The sequence below is a fragment of the Corythoichthys intestinalis genome, chromosome 3 (assembly GCF_030265065.1).
Source record: "Corythoichthys intestinalis isolate RoL2023-P3 chromosome 3, ASM3026506v1, whole genome shotgun sequence".
NCBI classification, from domain to species: Eukaryota; Metazoa; Chordata; class Actinopteri; order Syngnathiformes; family Syngnathidae; genus Corythoichthys; species Corythoichthys intestinalis.
In genome coordinates this window covers 51,085,356-51,099,674 of record NC_080397.1, presented here as the reverse complement: position 1 = coordinate 51,099,674, position 14,319 = coordinate 51,085,356, and the positions used below count along the sequence as shown (strand labels likewise).

General features: G+C 43.6%; 1 protein-coding gene across 1 annotated transcript in view; it reads right to left on the bottom strand.

Annotated features, from left to right (window-relative positions):
* Nucleotides 1-14,319, bottom strand: part of LOC130913382 (pikachurin) — a 98,821-nt gene that overhangs the window by 29,789 nt on the left and 54,713 nt on the right. Inside the window, exons 8-9 of the mRNA XM_057831964.1 lie at nt 8,436-8,548; nt 8,127-8,359 (exon numbers count right to left, since the gene is read on the bottom strand). Of these exons, the coding sequence (XP_057687947.1) occupies nt 8,127-8,359; nt 8,436-8,548 (346 nt within the window). The remainder of the gene's footprint in view (nt 1-8,126; nt 8,360-8,435; nt 8,549-14,319) is intronic.

Here is a 14,319-nt window from a genome sequence, read left to right as displayed (position 1 = left end):
CGTTGTTGCCACACCCCCATCGATATGAGGGAGAACCCGGTGCTTGCCGACAATTTTTGCACCAGTGCTCCCTTGTTTTTGACCAACAGCCATACACATTTGCAAGTGATAGCTCCCGTGTAGCATATGCCATGAGTCTCCTCGCCGGTAAAGCTGCTACGTGGGCCATGGCGGTAAGCAACTCTACACCCACGATCCGTCAGTCATACGAGACTTTTAAGACTGAGTTTATGAGGGTTTTTGACCATCCGGTTAAAGGCAAGGAGGCAGGCAGCCGCCTGCTGGATTTTTTTCAAGGCGATCTGTCTGTGGCGGACTACTCCATTCAGTTCCGCATTTTGGCCGCGGAGTGCGGTTATGGCGAAGCGGCTCTGTGTGGTATTTTTCGGCGGGGGCTGTCGCCTGCTGTCAAAGATGAGTTGGCGGCCCGGGATGATTCATCGGGTCTGGAGGACCTGATTTCTCTGTCCGTGCTTTTGGACAATCGTCTGAAGGAGCGCGAGAGGGAACGAGCCATGGAGACTCGGGGACGTCGTTGGCCTTCGCCGCGGGGCGGCCCGACAGCGGACCGTGCAGATGGCTTCGTCGAGCCGTCATTTGTCTCCACGCCGACGCGGGGTCCAGGCTCGACAGGAGTGGAGCCTATGCGACTCGGTGGCGGTCGTCTTTCTGCAGCGGAGCGACGGAGACGGATGACAACGGGCTTGTGTCTGTACTGCGGCTTGCCGGGGCACCATGTCGCCGCCTGTGACGCGATCCCTTCAGGTCGCCTCGGATCTTCGGCCACTGGGGCTCCCCTCGCCCGAGGGGGAACGAGATTCGGGCATGACCGCAGTCCATCGAACGAGTTGCCTCGCGAAAAATTAAATGAACCAATACACCCTCGAGGTGATTTGAGACTGCAACTGCCGGGAGAGGTGTCATATAGTGGGATTAATTTTAGGTTTACTGCTTTAGTTGATTCGGGGGCGGATGACTGCTTTATAGACCGAAGTGTTGTTGACGCTCTAAAATGTCCGTTGATAAAACTGGCTCGGCCTAAAAAGGTTTTAGATCTCGATGGGCGACCCCTGGCGGACGTGAGATTTATTACGCCTCCGCTCAAAACAAAGCTTTCCGGTAATCATTTTGAGATCCGTAGTTTTTTAGTGATGCCGTGCAAATCTGCTCCAGTTGTACTTGGGCTCCCCTGGTTAAAAGTGCATAACCCTAATATTGATTGGGCCAAGGCACAAGTAGTGACGTGGAGCACATTTTGTTATGCGCACTGCTTACGTTCTGCATGTTTACTTCCTGGTCAAACGCAGACGGCCATCGAGCCGGTCAATTTGGAGAATGTTCCGGCCGAATATCATGACCTCCAGCACGTTTTTAGCGAAGAGCGTGCCAAGACCCTGCCACCGCACCGTCCGTACGACTGTGCAATTGAATTATTGCCTAATGCCGCGTTGCCTAGCTCTAGATTATACCAGGTCTCTAAACCGGAACAAGAGGCAATGAGGGAATACATCTCCTCTTCCTTGGCTGCTGGCCTTATTCGCCCGTCATCTTCTCCTTTGGGGGCGGGGTTTTTCTTCGTCGGCAAAAAAGATGGGGGTCTTAGGCCGTGTATCGACTATCGGGGTCTCAACGAGATCACTATCAAAAATAAATATCCGCTGCCGTTGTTGGATTCGGCTTTTGCTCCGTTGAAATCAGCCACAGTATTCACCAAATTAGACTTGCGCAGCGCTTACCACTTAGTCAGGATTCGTGAGGGAGACGAGTGGAAAACCGCTTTCAAAACCCTGCTCGGGCATTTCGAGTACCTGGTCATGCCTTTCGGCCTAACAAACGCACCTGCTGTTTTTCAGAGCCTCATAAATGATATATTGCGTGACATGCTAAATGTGTTCTGTTTTGTTTATTTAGATGACATTCTGATATTTTCTAGAAGCCTGCAGGAACATCACCAACATGTCCGCATGGTTCTGCAAAGACTACTAGAAAATAAACTGTTTGTCAAAGCTGAAAAGTGTGAGTTCCACCAAGGGTCAATCCAGTTTCTTGGTTTTATTGTGGAAAAAGGGCAGCTACGACCTGACCCAGCTAAAATTAAGGCAGTAGCAGAATGGCCGACTCCCACTTCACGTAAGCAGTTATAAAGGTTCCTTGGGTTTGCCAATTTTTATAGGCGTTTTATCCAAAATTATAGTATGAGGGCTGAGCCCCTAACCAGGCTGACCTCTAACAAACGCCCCTTTGTGTGGTCTCCAGTGGCAGAGGCCGCATTCGTAAGTCTTAAACGGTCATTCACGAGCTCTCCCGTCCTTGTCCATGCTGACCCAGATCTTCCTTTTGTGGTCGAGGTTGACGCGTCGAGTTCCGGAGTGGGGGCAATCCTGTCCCAGAGGTTTTCAGTCGACCAGAAACTGCACCCCTGTGCCTTCTACTCCCGCCGCCTCACCCCTGCCGAGGCGAATTACGATGTGGGCAACAGGGAGCTGCTCGCTATAGTCCAGGCTTTGCAGGAATGGAGGCACTGGTTGGAGGGCACAGAGGTACCGTTCCAAATACTTACCGACCACAAGAACCTGCAATACCTTCGGGCTGCCAAGCGTCTCAACTCACGCCAGGCCCGTTGGGCATTACTCCTGACGCGATTCAACTACGTGATCACTTACCGTCCAGGTTCAAGAAACGGGAAGCCCGATGCACTTTCAAGGCTTCATGAGCCAGCGGGGGAGGAGCCTTCGGAGGAGCCTGTTGTTCCTGGAAACCTGATAGTCGGCGCGCTACGCTGGGAGGTCGAACGGCTTGTGGAAGAGGCCCTGCAAGGCGTTAAAGTGCCTGGAGGCTGTCCTGCTGGCAGGCTATTTGTTCCAGTTGCTCAGCGTGCAGCAGTGCTGAAGTGGAGTCACACTTCAAAGTTCGCCTGCCACCCGGGTGTGTCCCGCACATTCTTCCTACTTTCCCAAAAATTTTGGTGGCCAGGTATGCGAAAGGACGTCATGGACTATGTTTCTGCTTGCTACGTCTGCGCTCGGGGCAAGGCAGTCCACCGTGCTCCAGCAGGACTCTTGCGTCCCTTGCCTGTTCCATCTCGCCCTTGGTCCCATGTTGCACTTGACTTCATCACTGGCCTTCCACGCTCCAGGGGTCATTCCGTCATCTTGACAGTGGTGGACAGATTCTCCAAGATGGTACACTTCGTCGCTCTCCCAAAGTTGCCTTCGGCTCTGGAAACCGCTGACTTGCTGGTAACGCACGTGTTTCGGACTCATGGCATCCCGTGTGACCTCGTCTCCGACAGGGGCCCCCAGTTTGTCTCCCGGGTTTGGGCAGCGTTCTGCAAGGCCTTGGGGGCCACGTCAAGTTTGTCTTCTGGTTACCACCCTCAGTCCAACGGGCAGACGGAACGGGTCAACCAGGAGCTGGAGGCCGCCCTCCGTTGCGTCTGTCACCTGCACCCAGCTTCCTGGTCTTCACACCTCCCTTGGGTGGAGTACGCTCACAACACCCTCGTTTGCTCAGCCACCGGGAGGTCACCTTTCATGACCGCATATGGGTTCCAGCCGCCGCTATTCCCTTCTCAGGAGGCCGAGGTCGTTGTGCCATCTGTCCAGGTGCACCTGCGGAGAGCCCATAGGGTCTGGAGAGACACTAGGGCGGCACTTGTCCGCACGGCAGCCTGCAACCGTCTGATTGCTGATCGCCATAGGAGACCCGCTCCAGCTTATCGTCCGGGCCAGATGGTCTGGCTGTCGGCGCGGGATTTACGCCTTGCTGGGACTTCTAAGAAGCTAGGTCCTAGATTCGTGGGCCCTTTCGCGGTGGACTCTGTGGTGAACCCTGTCGCAGTCAGGCTGAAGCTTCCCAGCTCGATGAAGATTCACCCCGTTTTCCACGTCTCGCTGCTCAAGCCTGTCTCCACCTGTCCTCTGAACCCTCCGCCAGTGCCTCCTCCTGCTCCTCGGATAGTCGACGGTGGACCAGTGTACACGGTGCGTGTCATTCTCGATTCCAGGAAGAGGGGTAGGGGGGTGCAGTACCTGGTCGACTGGGAAGGTTACGGCCCTGAGGAACGTTCCTGGGTACCCCGCTCCTGGATTCTCGACCCGTCACTTCTGCGGGATTTCCACTCCCTCCATCCGTTGAAACCAGGTGGTCCGCCAGGGGGCGTCCGTTGAGGGGGGGGTTCTGTCATGTTTATGTGCCTTCTCAGTTCTTTTCTTTCCTTTCCAGCACATTATGCAGCTGATGGGCGGGGCTGTGCTGCACACCTGTGGCACATTTGGAGCGCTCATTATTTAAGGACTCCTGTCACCGTCTGCGAGTGTCGGACTATTGCATTTGCTTGTTACCTGCTTTGCTTACCGCTGTGTGCTCATCGTCACCCTTGGTGCTTCCCGACATTCTTCGATCGTGTTCTGGTTTGATCTCATTTACTTTTGTGTTTTATTGGGATTTTGTAATTGTAATTTTGTACTGTTATATTCACGCCATTTTGGCGTGCTCTCTCAGTTGTATTTTCTTACTCGCGTTTTCTAGCGTGCTCTCTCAGTTGAATTTTCTGACCCGCGTTTTCTAGCGTGCTCTCTCAGTTGTAATTTCTTACCCGCGTTACTTAGCGTGCTCTCTCAGTTGTATTTTCTTACTCGCGTTACTTTGGCGTGCTCCCTTTGTTCTCGTTTTTGTAATAAATACTTCTAATTTCAAAGTCTGTGTTTGGATCCATATTGTAACATAACACTAAATACATCAAAACTATGAACGAACATGTGGAATGGCAAAAAAAATAACTGAAAACAGGTTTTATATTCTACATTCTTCAAAGTGTCAGCCTTTGAGGTGTCGCGAAACTTTTGGCCAATACTGTATATATACATATATCTAAAACTGTTCAAGCTCAGTTGTTGTTGGTTGCGTTTGAAAGCTTACAGAAGTTTACAGTTTACAGAAATTCTAAATACCCATCTTGCCTCCACAGGTGTAGTTTTGGCTTAGCAAAGCAAAAGCTAGTGTCTTAGGTGCTAGTCACATGATCTGCTCGAAAAATGGTTTTGACCCATTATGAAATACGTTGTAGGATTCTTGTTCATTTCATTAATTTTTGTTGTTTATTTTATTGCTTTACAACTTTTATAGACAATATTTTAACAGCTAGGTCTTTATTTTAAAGGGGAAGTTCAGAATTTTTGACATTAGACTTTTATCTTGGAGTTAGCGGGGGTTTATTTAGTCGTTGGAGTTGATTTGAACAAATTCTGTGCAGTTTGTCAGTTGTTTGTTAGTTTCAGGGCTCCGGGGTGAAGCTAGCGCGAGTTAATGGTGGTTGAAATCAACTCCATCAACTAATTAAACCCCCGCTAACTCAAAGATTAAGCCTTATGTGAAAAATTCAATTACATGCGATGACATTTTTTGTTATCATTTTTATATTGAGGCAGCAAAAGGAGAAAAATTGGTAAAAAGTAACTGGTAAGTTACTTTTAAAGTAACTTAGTTACTTTAATAATAAATTAATCGGTACAGTAACTAGATTACTTTTTTGAGGTGTAATCAGTAATTAAATTACTTTTTAAAGTAATCTGTGACAACACTGCACATAACATTGCCATTGATTTAAAAATATCATATTCAGTACATGTTTTGACCTACGGAGAGCGCCATGTTTTACGCATGCAATGCACGCTGGGCGTGATGACGTGGTTGGGTTGTACTGGGAGAATAGCTGTGCTCTCTACTAGCGAAGGCAGTATGACGACTGGCATGATTTTGTCACATTCTGCTACTAGTCAGATTGTTTTGTCACAGAGCTGTGGGATGAAGTCGCAATGTCTTATCTTCATCCGATTTCAGCTCATCAGCAGTGTCTTTAAACTGATCCTAGGCGGGTTGCCAATATATTGACTTGCTGCCATTTGACAGTATGTATTCTCGATCTCTTTATTGCATCCTTACCTTGGTTTTTATGTGCAGTTTTCCCTGTTTTTTTTTTTTTTTTTTTTTTTTAATTGATCCCAACCTACAGACCCACTGACCCTTTTTTTTTAGTCTCCCTTTTCGTGATCGCGTGTTTTTTTTTTGTGTGTGTTCAATAAACATTTGTCAGAAATCCCTTTGTTATTGTTGTTTGCTTTGGGGTCCTACCTTGCTTCCGTATTCGCGGACCATAACACATTTGTTGGTTTTCACCTGAGGACTTGAGTTACTGATTGCAGCTAATAGATCGATAAGCTATACACATACTTTCGATGTAGAAAAAGATATAACAGGTCCTTGTGGGGTTGGTTAATGATAGTTAATGTTACTAAACAGTGTTGTCTTGAACGCTACCTGCATGCAGCGAATGTCCTTTAAAAATAAAGTCCATGAGTCCTCTTATATCCCAATGTGCAAAATAAGGCATCATTATAAATCTTTTGGGCAGAAAACAGGCATGAAAATGGGTCAGGTGTTATGGGTTAAGAAGGTGAGAAGGGTGTGGAGGAAATATGTTCCAGTAGGGCTGTCCCAAACGACTAATTTTCTCTCGATCAGTCAGCCGACTATTGTTACAATTAGTCGACTAATATTTAGGGCTGTCAAAATTATCGCGTTAACGGCGGTAATTAATTTTTAAAATTAATCAAGTTAAAATATGTGACGAAATTAACGCACATGCCCCGCTCGAACAGATTAAAATGACAGCAGTGTAATGTGCGCTTGTTTTTTGGTGTTTGGCGCCCTCTGCTGGCGCTTGGGTCCAAATGATTTTATGGGCTTCAGCACAATGAGTGAGCATGGTGTAATTATTGACATCAACAATGGCGAGCTACTAGTTAATCTTTTTATTGAAAATTTTACAAATTTTCATAAAACAAAAGGATTGAGAGGGGTTGTAAAAGGCCAATATTAATTAAGTGCATTTTATTTGTGAACGATCTTTGCGATTTTGTAAATTGTTAATAAATTGTTTGGACCAATGCTGCGCATATTTAAACGACGTAACATCCGGTTGTCAATCAGCAGACAGCCGCGTCTTGTCAACGCAGGAGCCGGTAAGCTCGCTTCCTTGTTGAGTTACGATATCTACGCGTTGCCTTTTTTACCATCTAACAAATTCAAACTGTTATTTGATTTAACCAGCTGATGTCAGCTCAATTTGTCTTGGAGCGGCACTTCCGTGTTCGGATTGATTTGCACGCCTCGGAGAGCGCAGCGAGGTATTTTATTTGTTTGGGAATGTTTGATAACTGATCACTGTGAAATGTTAATTGTTTTGTATTGAATTTTAGTTTCACGGTGTCGTAAGGAGTGTTTGGACAATAAAGAAACCTTGCGCATCAGTCGATCTCACGTCGTCATTCCGAGGGGCTGCTACAGGGGTTTTAATATAAAATTTCTATAACTTGTACTAACATTTATCTTTTAAGAACAACAAGTCTTTCTATCCATGGATCGCTTTAAGAGAATGTTAATAATGTTAATGCCATCTTGTTGTTTTATTGTCTTAATAAACAAATACAGTACTTACTGGACTGTCTCAGAAAATTAGAATACACAATATTCTAATTTTCTGAGACAGTCCTGTACATTAATCCACCATTTAAAGCAGGGGTGTCCAAACTTTTTGCAAAGGGGACCAGATTTGGCGTGGTAAAAATGTGGGGGGCCGACCTTGGCTGACGTCCTTTACATAGAACAATATACAGGACTGTCTCAGAAAATTAGAATATTGTGTATTCTAATTTTCTGAGACAGTCCAGTATGTACCGTATGTTGAATGTATATATCCGTCTTGTGTCCTATCTTTCCATTCCAACAATAATTTACAGAAAAATATGGCATATTTTATAGATCGAACCAAAATCGATCAAAATGCTTTTAGATTTGCAGTTTTGTTAAGAATGGTTTTCAACAGTCTGAAATGTTCCAGCAACAAAATTATCAAAAACATCAACAATGCTTCATCATTTGTACTGCTTTAGATGAAATGTAAGTGGTTGTATTAAATCTGCACATAATATCTAATAAACAGATCGAAGGACCTTGAATCAAATTTAATTGTGGAAACGTTTGTTATATTGGCAAATATCCCGTATTCGTTGTCTCAAGAATCAATATCGTATTGTCATGAAATCGGTGATGTACAATCTAAGTACCTGGTGGTCGTAGTGGCTGTGATCTCGCGCCTCGAGCTGGTGGGAAAAATCAGATCTGAAAAGTCTGGGAAGATGGCCGATGGATCGCTGGCGGAAGAGGCAGGGGGTAGCACGGTGGCATTGGGCGGCACCACGGTGTCCATGCGGTAAACAACGTTCTGACCGGACGGACTGGAGCGAGAGCGAAGCTGTGACTTGCCGCTGTCTCGGCCGATTCCGGGGAACGGCTTTAACTGGGAACCAAGACAACGTTTCCACAAAATCAAGCCAGTATAATCATTCAAATGCAATAAAAGATGTGTAACTTACTTCTTCGATAAAAATATCATAGTCGGAGTCATCCATGTCAAAACCATCGTCGTCTTTGCTCTGCGTATCGGTAAAGTAACGTCCATAATCACCACTGCCAACATCTGATGATCCTGCCGGAAAAGTCAGCCATCACAGAGAAATGGTAAAATGATCATAATGCGTACGTACAAAACTGATCACACTTATGATATATTAAAACGATTTACGGACGCATGATAAAAATTTACTGTATTGTTGAGACTTTATGAAATAGCATGTGACTCACCAGTGTTGTTTTTGTCAACAATGACGATAATGAAAGTATTTTGTCAACAATGTTTTCATGACGAGAAAACGCTGAAAACATGTCTTGGGCACATTACTTAAAAAAGTAATTAGCTATAGTTACTCACTACTTCTTCCAAAAAGTAACTGAGTTAGTAACTGAATTACTCTGTAGTAAAAGTAACTAGTACCAGGGAAAGTAACTATTTCCGTTACTTTAAAAAGAAAGTGTTGTATGTCAAAGAATTTGAAATTTTCTGAGCAGTATTCAAGTCAGTTGAATAGAGAAGGACAGACAGGTAGTTGTTAGAGACGATCGGGTCCGATCACGTCATTTTCAAAGTATCGGAATCGGTAAAAAAAATTGGACATGCCTTTTTTTAATATATATATAGTTTTTAATTCAATCGTTTTCTACTTGTATTTAACGTTACAGACATAATATGTTACACTTATCCAGAGTCTTTAGTTTAGGCTTAAGGTAGGGTTATCAAATTTATCCCGATAACGGCGGAAATTAATTTTTTTTAAAAATGTATCTCGTTAAAAAATATAACGCAATTAATGCATGCACTGCACGACCCACTCACGCATTGTCGCGCTCCATCTGCAATGGCGCTGTTTTGCCAATATAGAGAGCTAAAAGACAGTGTAAAATGAGTAGAGTGAATTTTGGCAGCCTTTGGGGCCCTTTATTAACTGGCTAAAGCCTTACAATCCCTCTCCCTACGATTAAAATTATCATAGGAAGCAATGTGGGGAAGCAAGGTAGCAATTGATCTTTTTCTTAACACCTTGAATTATATCCCATCGCAGAGAAGATATATCAATTGGTAGCACTACGCACAGTCATGGTTCCACTTCCCATCATGCATTGGTCATGGCCTTCAGTATCATTTACTGAAAGCTCAACAAATACACTAGATGGCAATATTTAGTCACAATATACAAAGTCACAAGTCTTTCTATCCGTGGATCCCTCTCACAGAAAGAATGTTAATAATGTAAATGCCATCTTGAGGATTTATTGTCATAATAAACAAATACAGTACTTATGTACTGTATGTTGAATGTATATATTCGTCCGAGTTTTATTCATTTTTTTCTTAATGCATTGCCAAAATGTATTTGATCGGGAAAAATTATCGGGAATGATTGGAATTGAATCGGGAGCAAAAAAAAGCAATCGGATCGGGAAATATCGGGATCGGCAGATACTCAAACTAAAACAATCGGGATCGGATCGGGAACAAAAAAAACATGAGTAGTTGTGTTATAGAACCTTGTAATATTTATTGCACCTCACCAGCAACAGATTTATCCTACACTTGAAGTGCAACAAAAATGAACAGATTTGAATTGCTTACCACAGATGTCGACAAAAGCTTTGCCCCGGGACATAAATTACACTTTACATGAACGTTCTTTCCTTTAATTTCAACCAGCTTGAAATAGTGTTTATATCTCCGCCTCGTAAAGGACAAATTTTCCTCTGAATGCTCTGCCATCATATCCCTCTGCATCTGTTTTGAGTGTGGGTGTTTGCCGCACACGCTGTTCCGGTTTGTGTGTGAAAACACCGGCTCTGAAGTACGTGCGCTATTAGGCTCGAGCGTTTACGTCACAGAATGGGGGATCACGTGAGATTTGACAACAACGCAGCCATATTGGAAACAGGTGTGGCTCGCGGGACATTAAACTTTAACTTTGCTGTTCGATAAAGAGACAAACTCGTTACTAAGGCAAACAACATATACGTGATCAAACTTAAGGATGCAAACAATGTTGACCCTTACGAGCAAGCCGAAGACAAATGGAGTAAAGAATCGACGGGCTTCCACAATTACGTGAAATGGACATTCTTCTGTATTTATTGTTTGGCGTATGTTACTAAACTCATCAGCGATTCCGAAATTACAAATCGCTACATAGCTACGAACAGTTTTGCTGCGGATGGGTGCAGGACCTGCACATGATGACCGTATCATACGGCAACTCCATCGTTCTTGCAAAGGTAGGCTATGTGTGTTTACTATTTTCATTGCCATGAACCTGAACACACCCCAAGTCTTGGATGACAAATAAACAGAGCAGAGTAGACTCGCTACGGCTGGTAGTTTCTTCAATTTATTCAAAGTATGTAACGCACCGATTTTGACCGACAGTAATGGTAACGGCGTTGTAACGGCGGAAAAAGTAATTAGTTAGATTACCGTGTTACTAAAAAAAATAACGCCATTATGTAACGGCGTTATTTATAACGGCGTTATTCCCAACACTGGTCTTGGGAGACTAAAACATAACGAGATGGATGCCAGTTGTCGTCTGACGTCACGAGAACGAGATGAAAATTGCATCATAAATTCACAATGTGTGATATTTTCTTATTGTATTTGTCGTTAGAACGCATTTAGCCGTGTTTGGTTGTGTCACTCATGTGACGTGCTGTGCCCCCCCATCTACAAAAAAGATTTCTTCTTTACAAAAGCAGTATCATTTTCTAAAATTCAATTTGAGGTCAAAAATCAAAATACTTATACTTTGGTGTCTTCAAATAAGTAAGACATGCTTACATTGTAGCCATATTATTGTTTGTTGTTGCTGTTGAGCTGCTGCCATGCAGAGTGCTGTTGGATATACGTGTAGCGGAACGAAATCCATGACACGTCTGCCGCCCGGACACCGTTAACGGACACACGCACGTTATTGATGTCCCGGTTAGTCGGAGAGAGGTTTACTCCTTTTGAAAAGACTGGAAAATGAATTTGTGTATGAGACAGGCAGGTACAGAAGCCGACCGGCACAACACCGGCGGTCGCGCTTTTCTGCGCAAGTTATTTTTTAAAGCGAGAGGGTAAGAGAGATAGTTTGCTGCTCCTTGTCTTTCAGATGTCCAGCAGTAGTTTTAAAGCATTTCAATTGAAAAATGTCCTGAGTGTGTTGCTAATATCTGTGTGCGTCTATAAGAGGTGATTACACGAACCCTCTTGTACTGTTTAGCCTTTATTGTTGTTGTTTTTGAGATGTTAATAGTTAGCGCCGAGCGCTAAGCTAATTAGCTAATTCGCTAACATGTATTTCATATGCAGAACGTGTAAAACCATGATTAAATACAGCGGTAACACTACAAACATGTGAAATAGTACAGAAATCTGTTGTTGCAAGTGCTGCCTGGGAGCCGACAGGCGTGTGTGTGCCTGGGCGGGCAGGGAGAGGAGAAAGTGCGCAAGCTGTTATGAGTGTATGTGTGCTCGGCAATAAACGCCACAAATTAAAAGTGATCGAGTAGTTGTGATTTCCGCCTGTTACACAAGGGAGGTAACACTGTGAAAACAAAGTATATTGGTTAACAGAAGTCTTATTTCTAAAGACACTTTGTTTGTGTCCAGAAAATGTGAAATTCATGCCACCAGTGTAAATTTTATAGTATTGTTGAGAGAAATAAGTATTCCCATTAAAATGGTTAATGTTTTTGCACTTTCTTGTAAAATATAAATAAATAAATAAATAAAAAAGCAGCGTAAGGGCAGCTTTTTGTTGTATGGGCATGTTTCCATCATTCCTGTTGAAGGATATTTTAAATGAATAATGGAAATAAATTTGTTTGCCTACTTTGTTAATCAGTAATGTACGATGCATCGATAATCGTGATAATCGTGATAACCGTGATAATTGTCAATACCTAATGTACGATGCATTGATAATCGTGATAATCGTGATAACCGTGATAATTGTCAATACCGTGATCATCGTTCAAAATCGAATCATAGCACCCTGAAACGGAATCGAATTGAATCGTGGAGTGCCTAAGATGGCACACCCCTAGTGTGTACTGCCATTGTGCACGCCTTGTATGGAGAAAACGCGCGAGCACAACAAATTCGGACCGAAACAGCTGTTTTTGGATGGGAAAAACTAAAAAAGAACCTCAGCACCCCCTGTGACTGACTTCCAGCGCCTCTGTATAAGTTAGTAAGTAATTGTCCTATTTAAAAGCAGCTAATTTAAAATACATTTTTGTGCACATTAGCTGTAGTTTGCCTTACAATATGCATTTTGTAGACTTCAAAAGCAGCAAAGAATAAGGCAGTTTACAGAATAGCCGAGGAAATTCTATCCAGCTATGGCGATGATGACTGGAGTGACAACAGTGATGATGAGTGGCTGCCCGACATTGGTGCTTAAGGAGTCATAACTAGAAGTTTCATTGGTTTTCTTATTCAGACCTAGGCACTGTGCCAATAGGGTTGAGATTTCCCAAAATTTGTTTAAACGTTTATCAAAGCATAAAGGTTTCTTTCTATATTCACAATAGAACACAAGTTCATTCATTTTTAATAGTAAAGTTACAGTGGGGCAAATTAGTATTTAGTCAACCACCAATTGTGCAAGTTCTCCTACTTGAAAAGATTAGAGAGGCCTATAATTGTCAACATGGGTAAACCTCAACCATGAGAGACAGAATGTGGAAAAAAACAGAAAATCACATTGTTTGATTTTTTTTTAAAATTATTTGCAAATCATTACAGAAAATAAGTATTTAGTCATTAGCAAAAGTTCATCTCAATACTTTGTTATGTACCCTTTGTTGGCAATAACAGAGGCCAAAAGTTTTCTGTAACTCTTCACTCTTCACTTGGTGTAAAGAAATCAACTGTGCAATTATTAGAAAGTGGACGACATACAAGACCACTGATAATCTCCCTCGATCTGGGGCTCCATGAAAGATCTCACCCCATGGCGTCAAAATGATAACAAGGATGGTAAGCAAAAATCCCAGAACCACATGGGGGACCTCGTGAATGACCTACAGAGAGCTGGGACCACAGTATGAAAGACTACTATCAGTAACACAATGCGCCGCCAGGGACTCAAATCCTGCACTGCCACACGTGTCCCCCTGATGAAGAAAGTACACGTCCAGCCCGTCTGCGGTTCGCTAGAGAGCATTTAGATGATCCAGAAGAGGACTGGGAGAATGTGTTATGGTCAGATGAAACCAAACTTTTGGTAAAACACAGGTTCTCGTGTTTGGAGGAGAAAGAATACTGAATTGCATCCGAAGAACACCATACCCACTGTGAAGCATGGGGGTGGAAACATCATGCTTTGGGGCTGTTTTTCTGCCAAGGGACCAGGACGACTCATCTGTGTAAAGGAAAGAATGAATGGGGCCATGTATCGAGAGATTTTGAGTGAAAATCTCCTTCCATCAGCAAGGGCATTGAAGATGAGACGTGGCTGGGTCTTTCAGCATGACAATGATCCCAAACACACAGCCAGGGCAACAAAGGAGTGGCTTCATAAGAAGCATTTCAAGATCCTGGAGTGGCCTAGCCAGTCTCCAGATCTCAACCTCATAGAAAATCTGTGAGGGAGTTGAAAGTCCGTGTTGCCCAACGACGGCCCCAAAACATCAGTGCTCTAGAGGAGATCTGCATGGAGGAATGGGCCAAAATACCAGCAACAGCGTGTGAAAATCTTGTGAAGAGTTATAGAAAACGTTTGGCCTCTGTTATTGCCAACAAAGGGTCCATAACAAAGGATTGAGATGAACTTTTGGTATTGACCAAATACTTATTTTCCACCATGATTTGCATATAAATTCTTTAAAAAT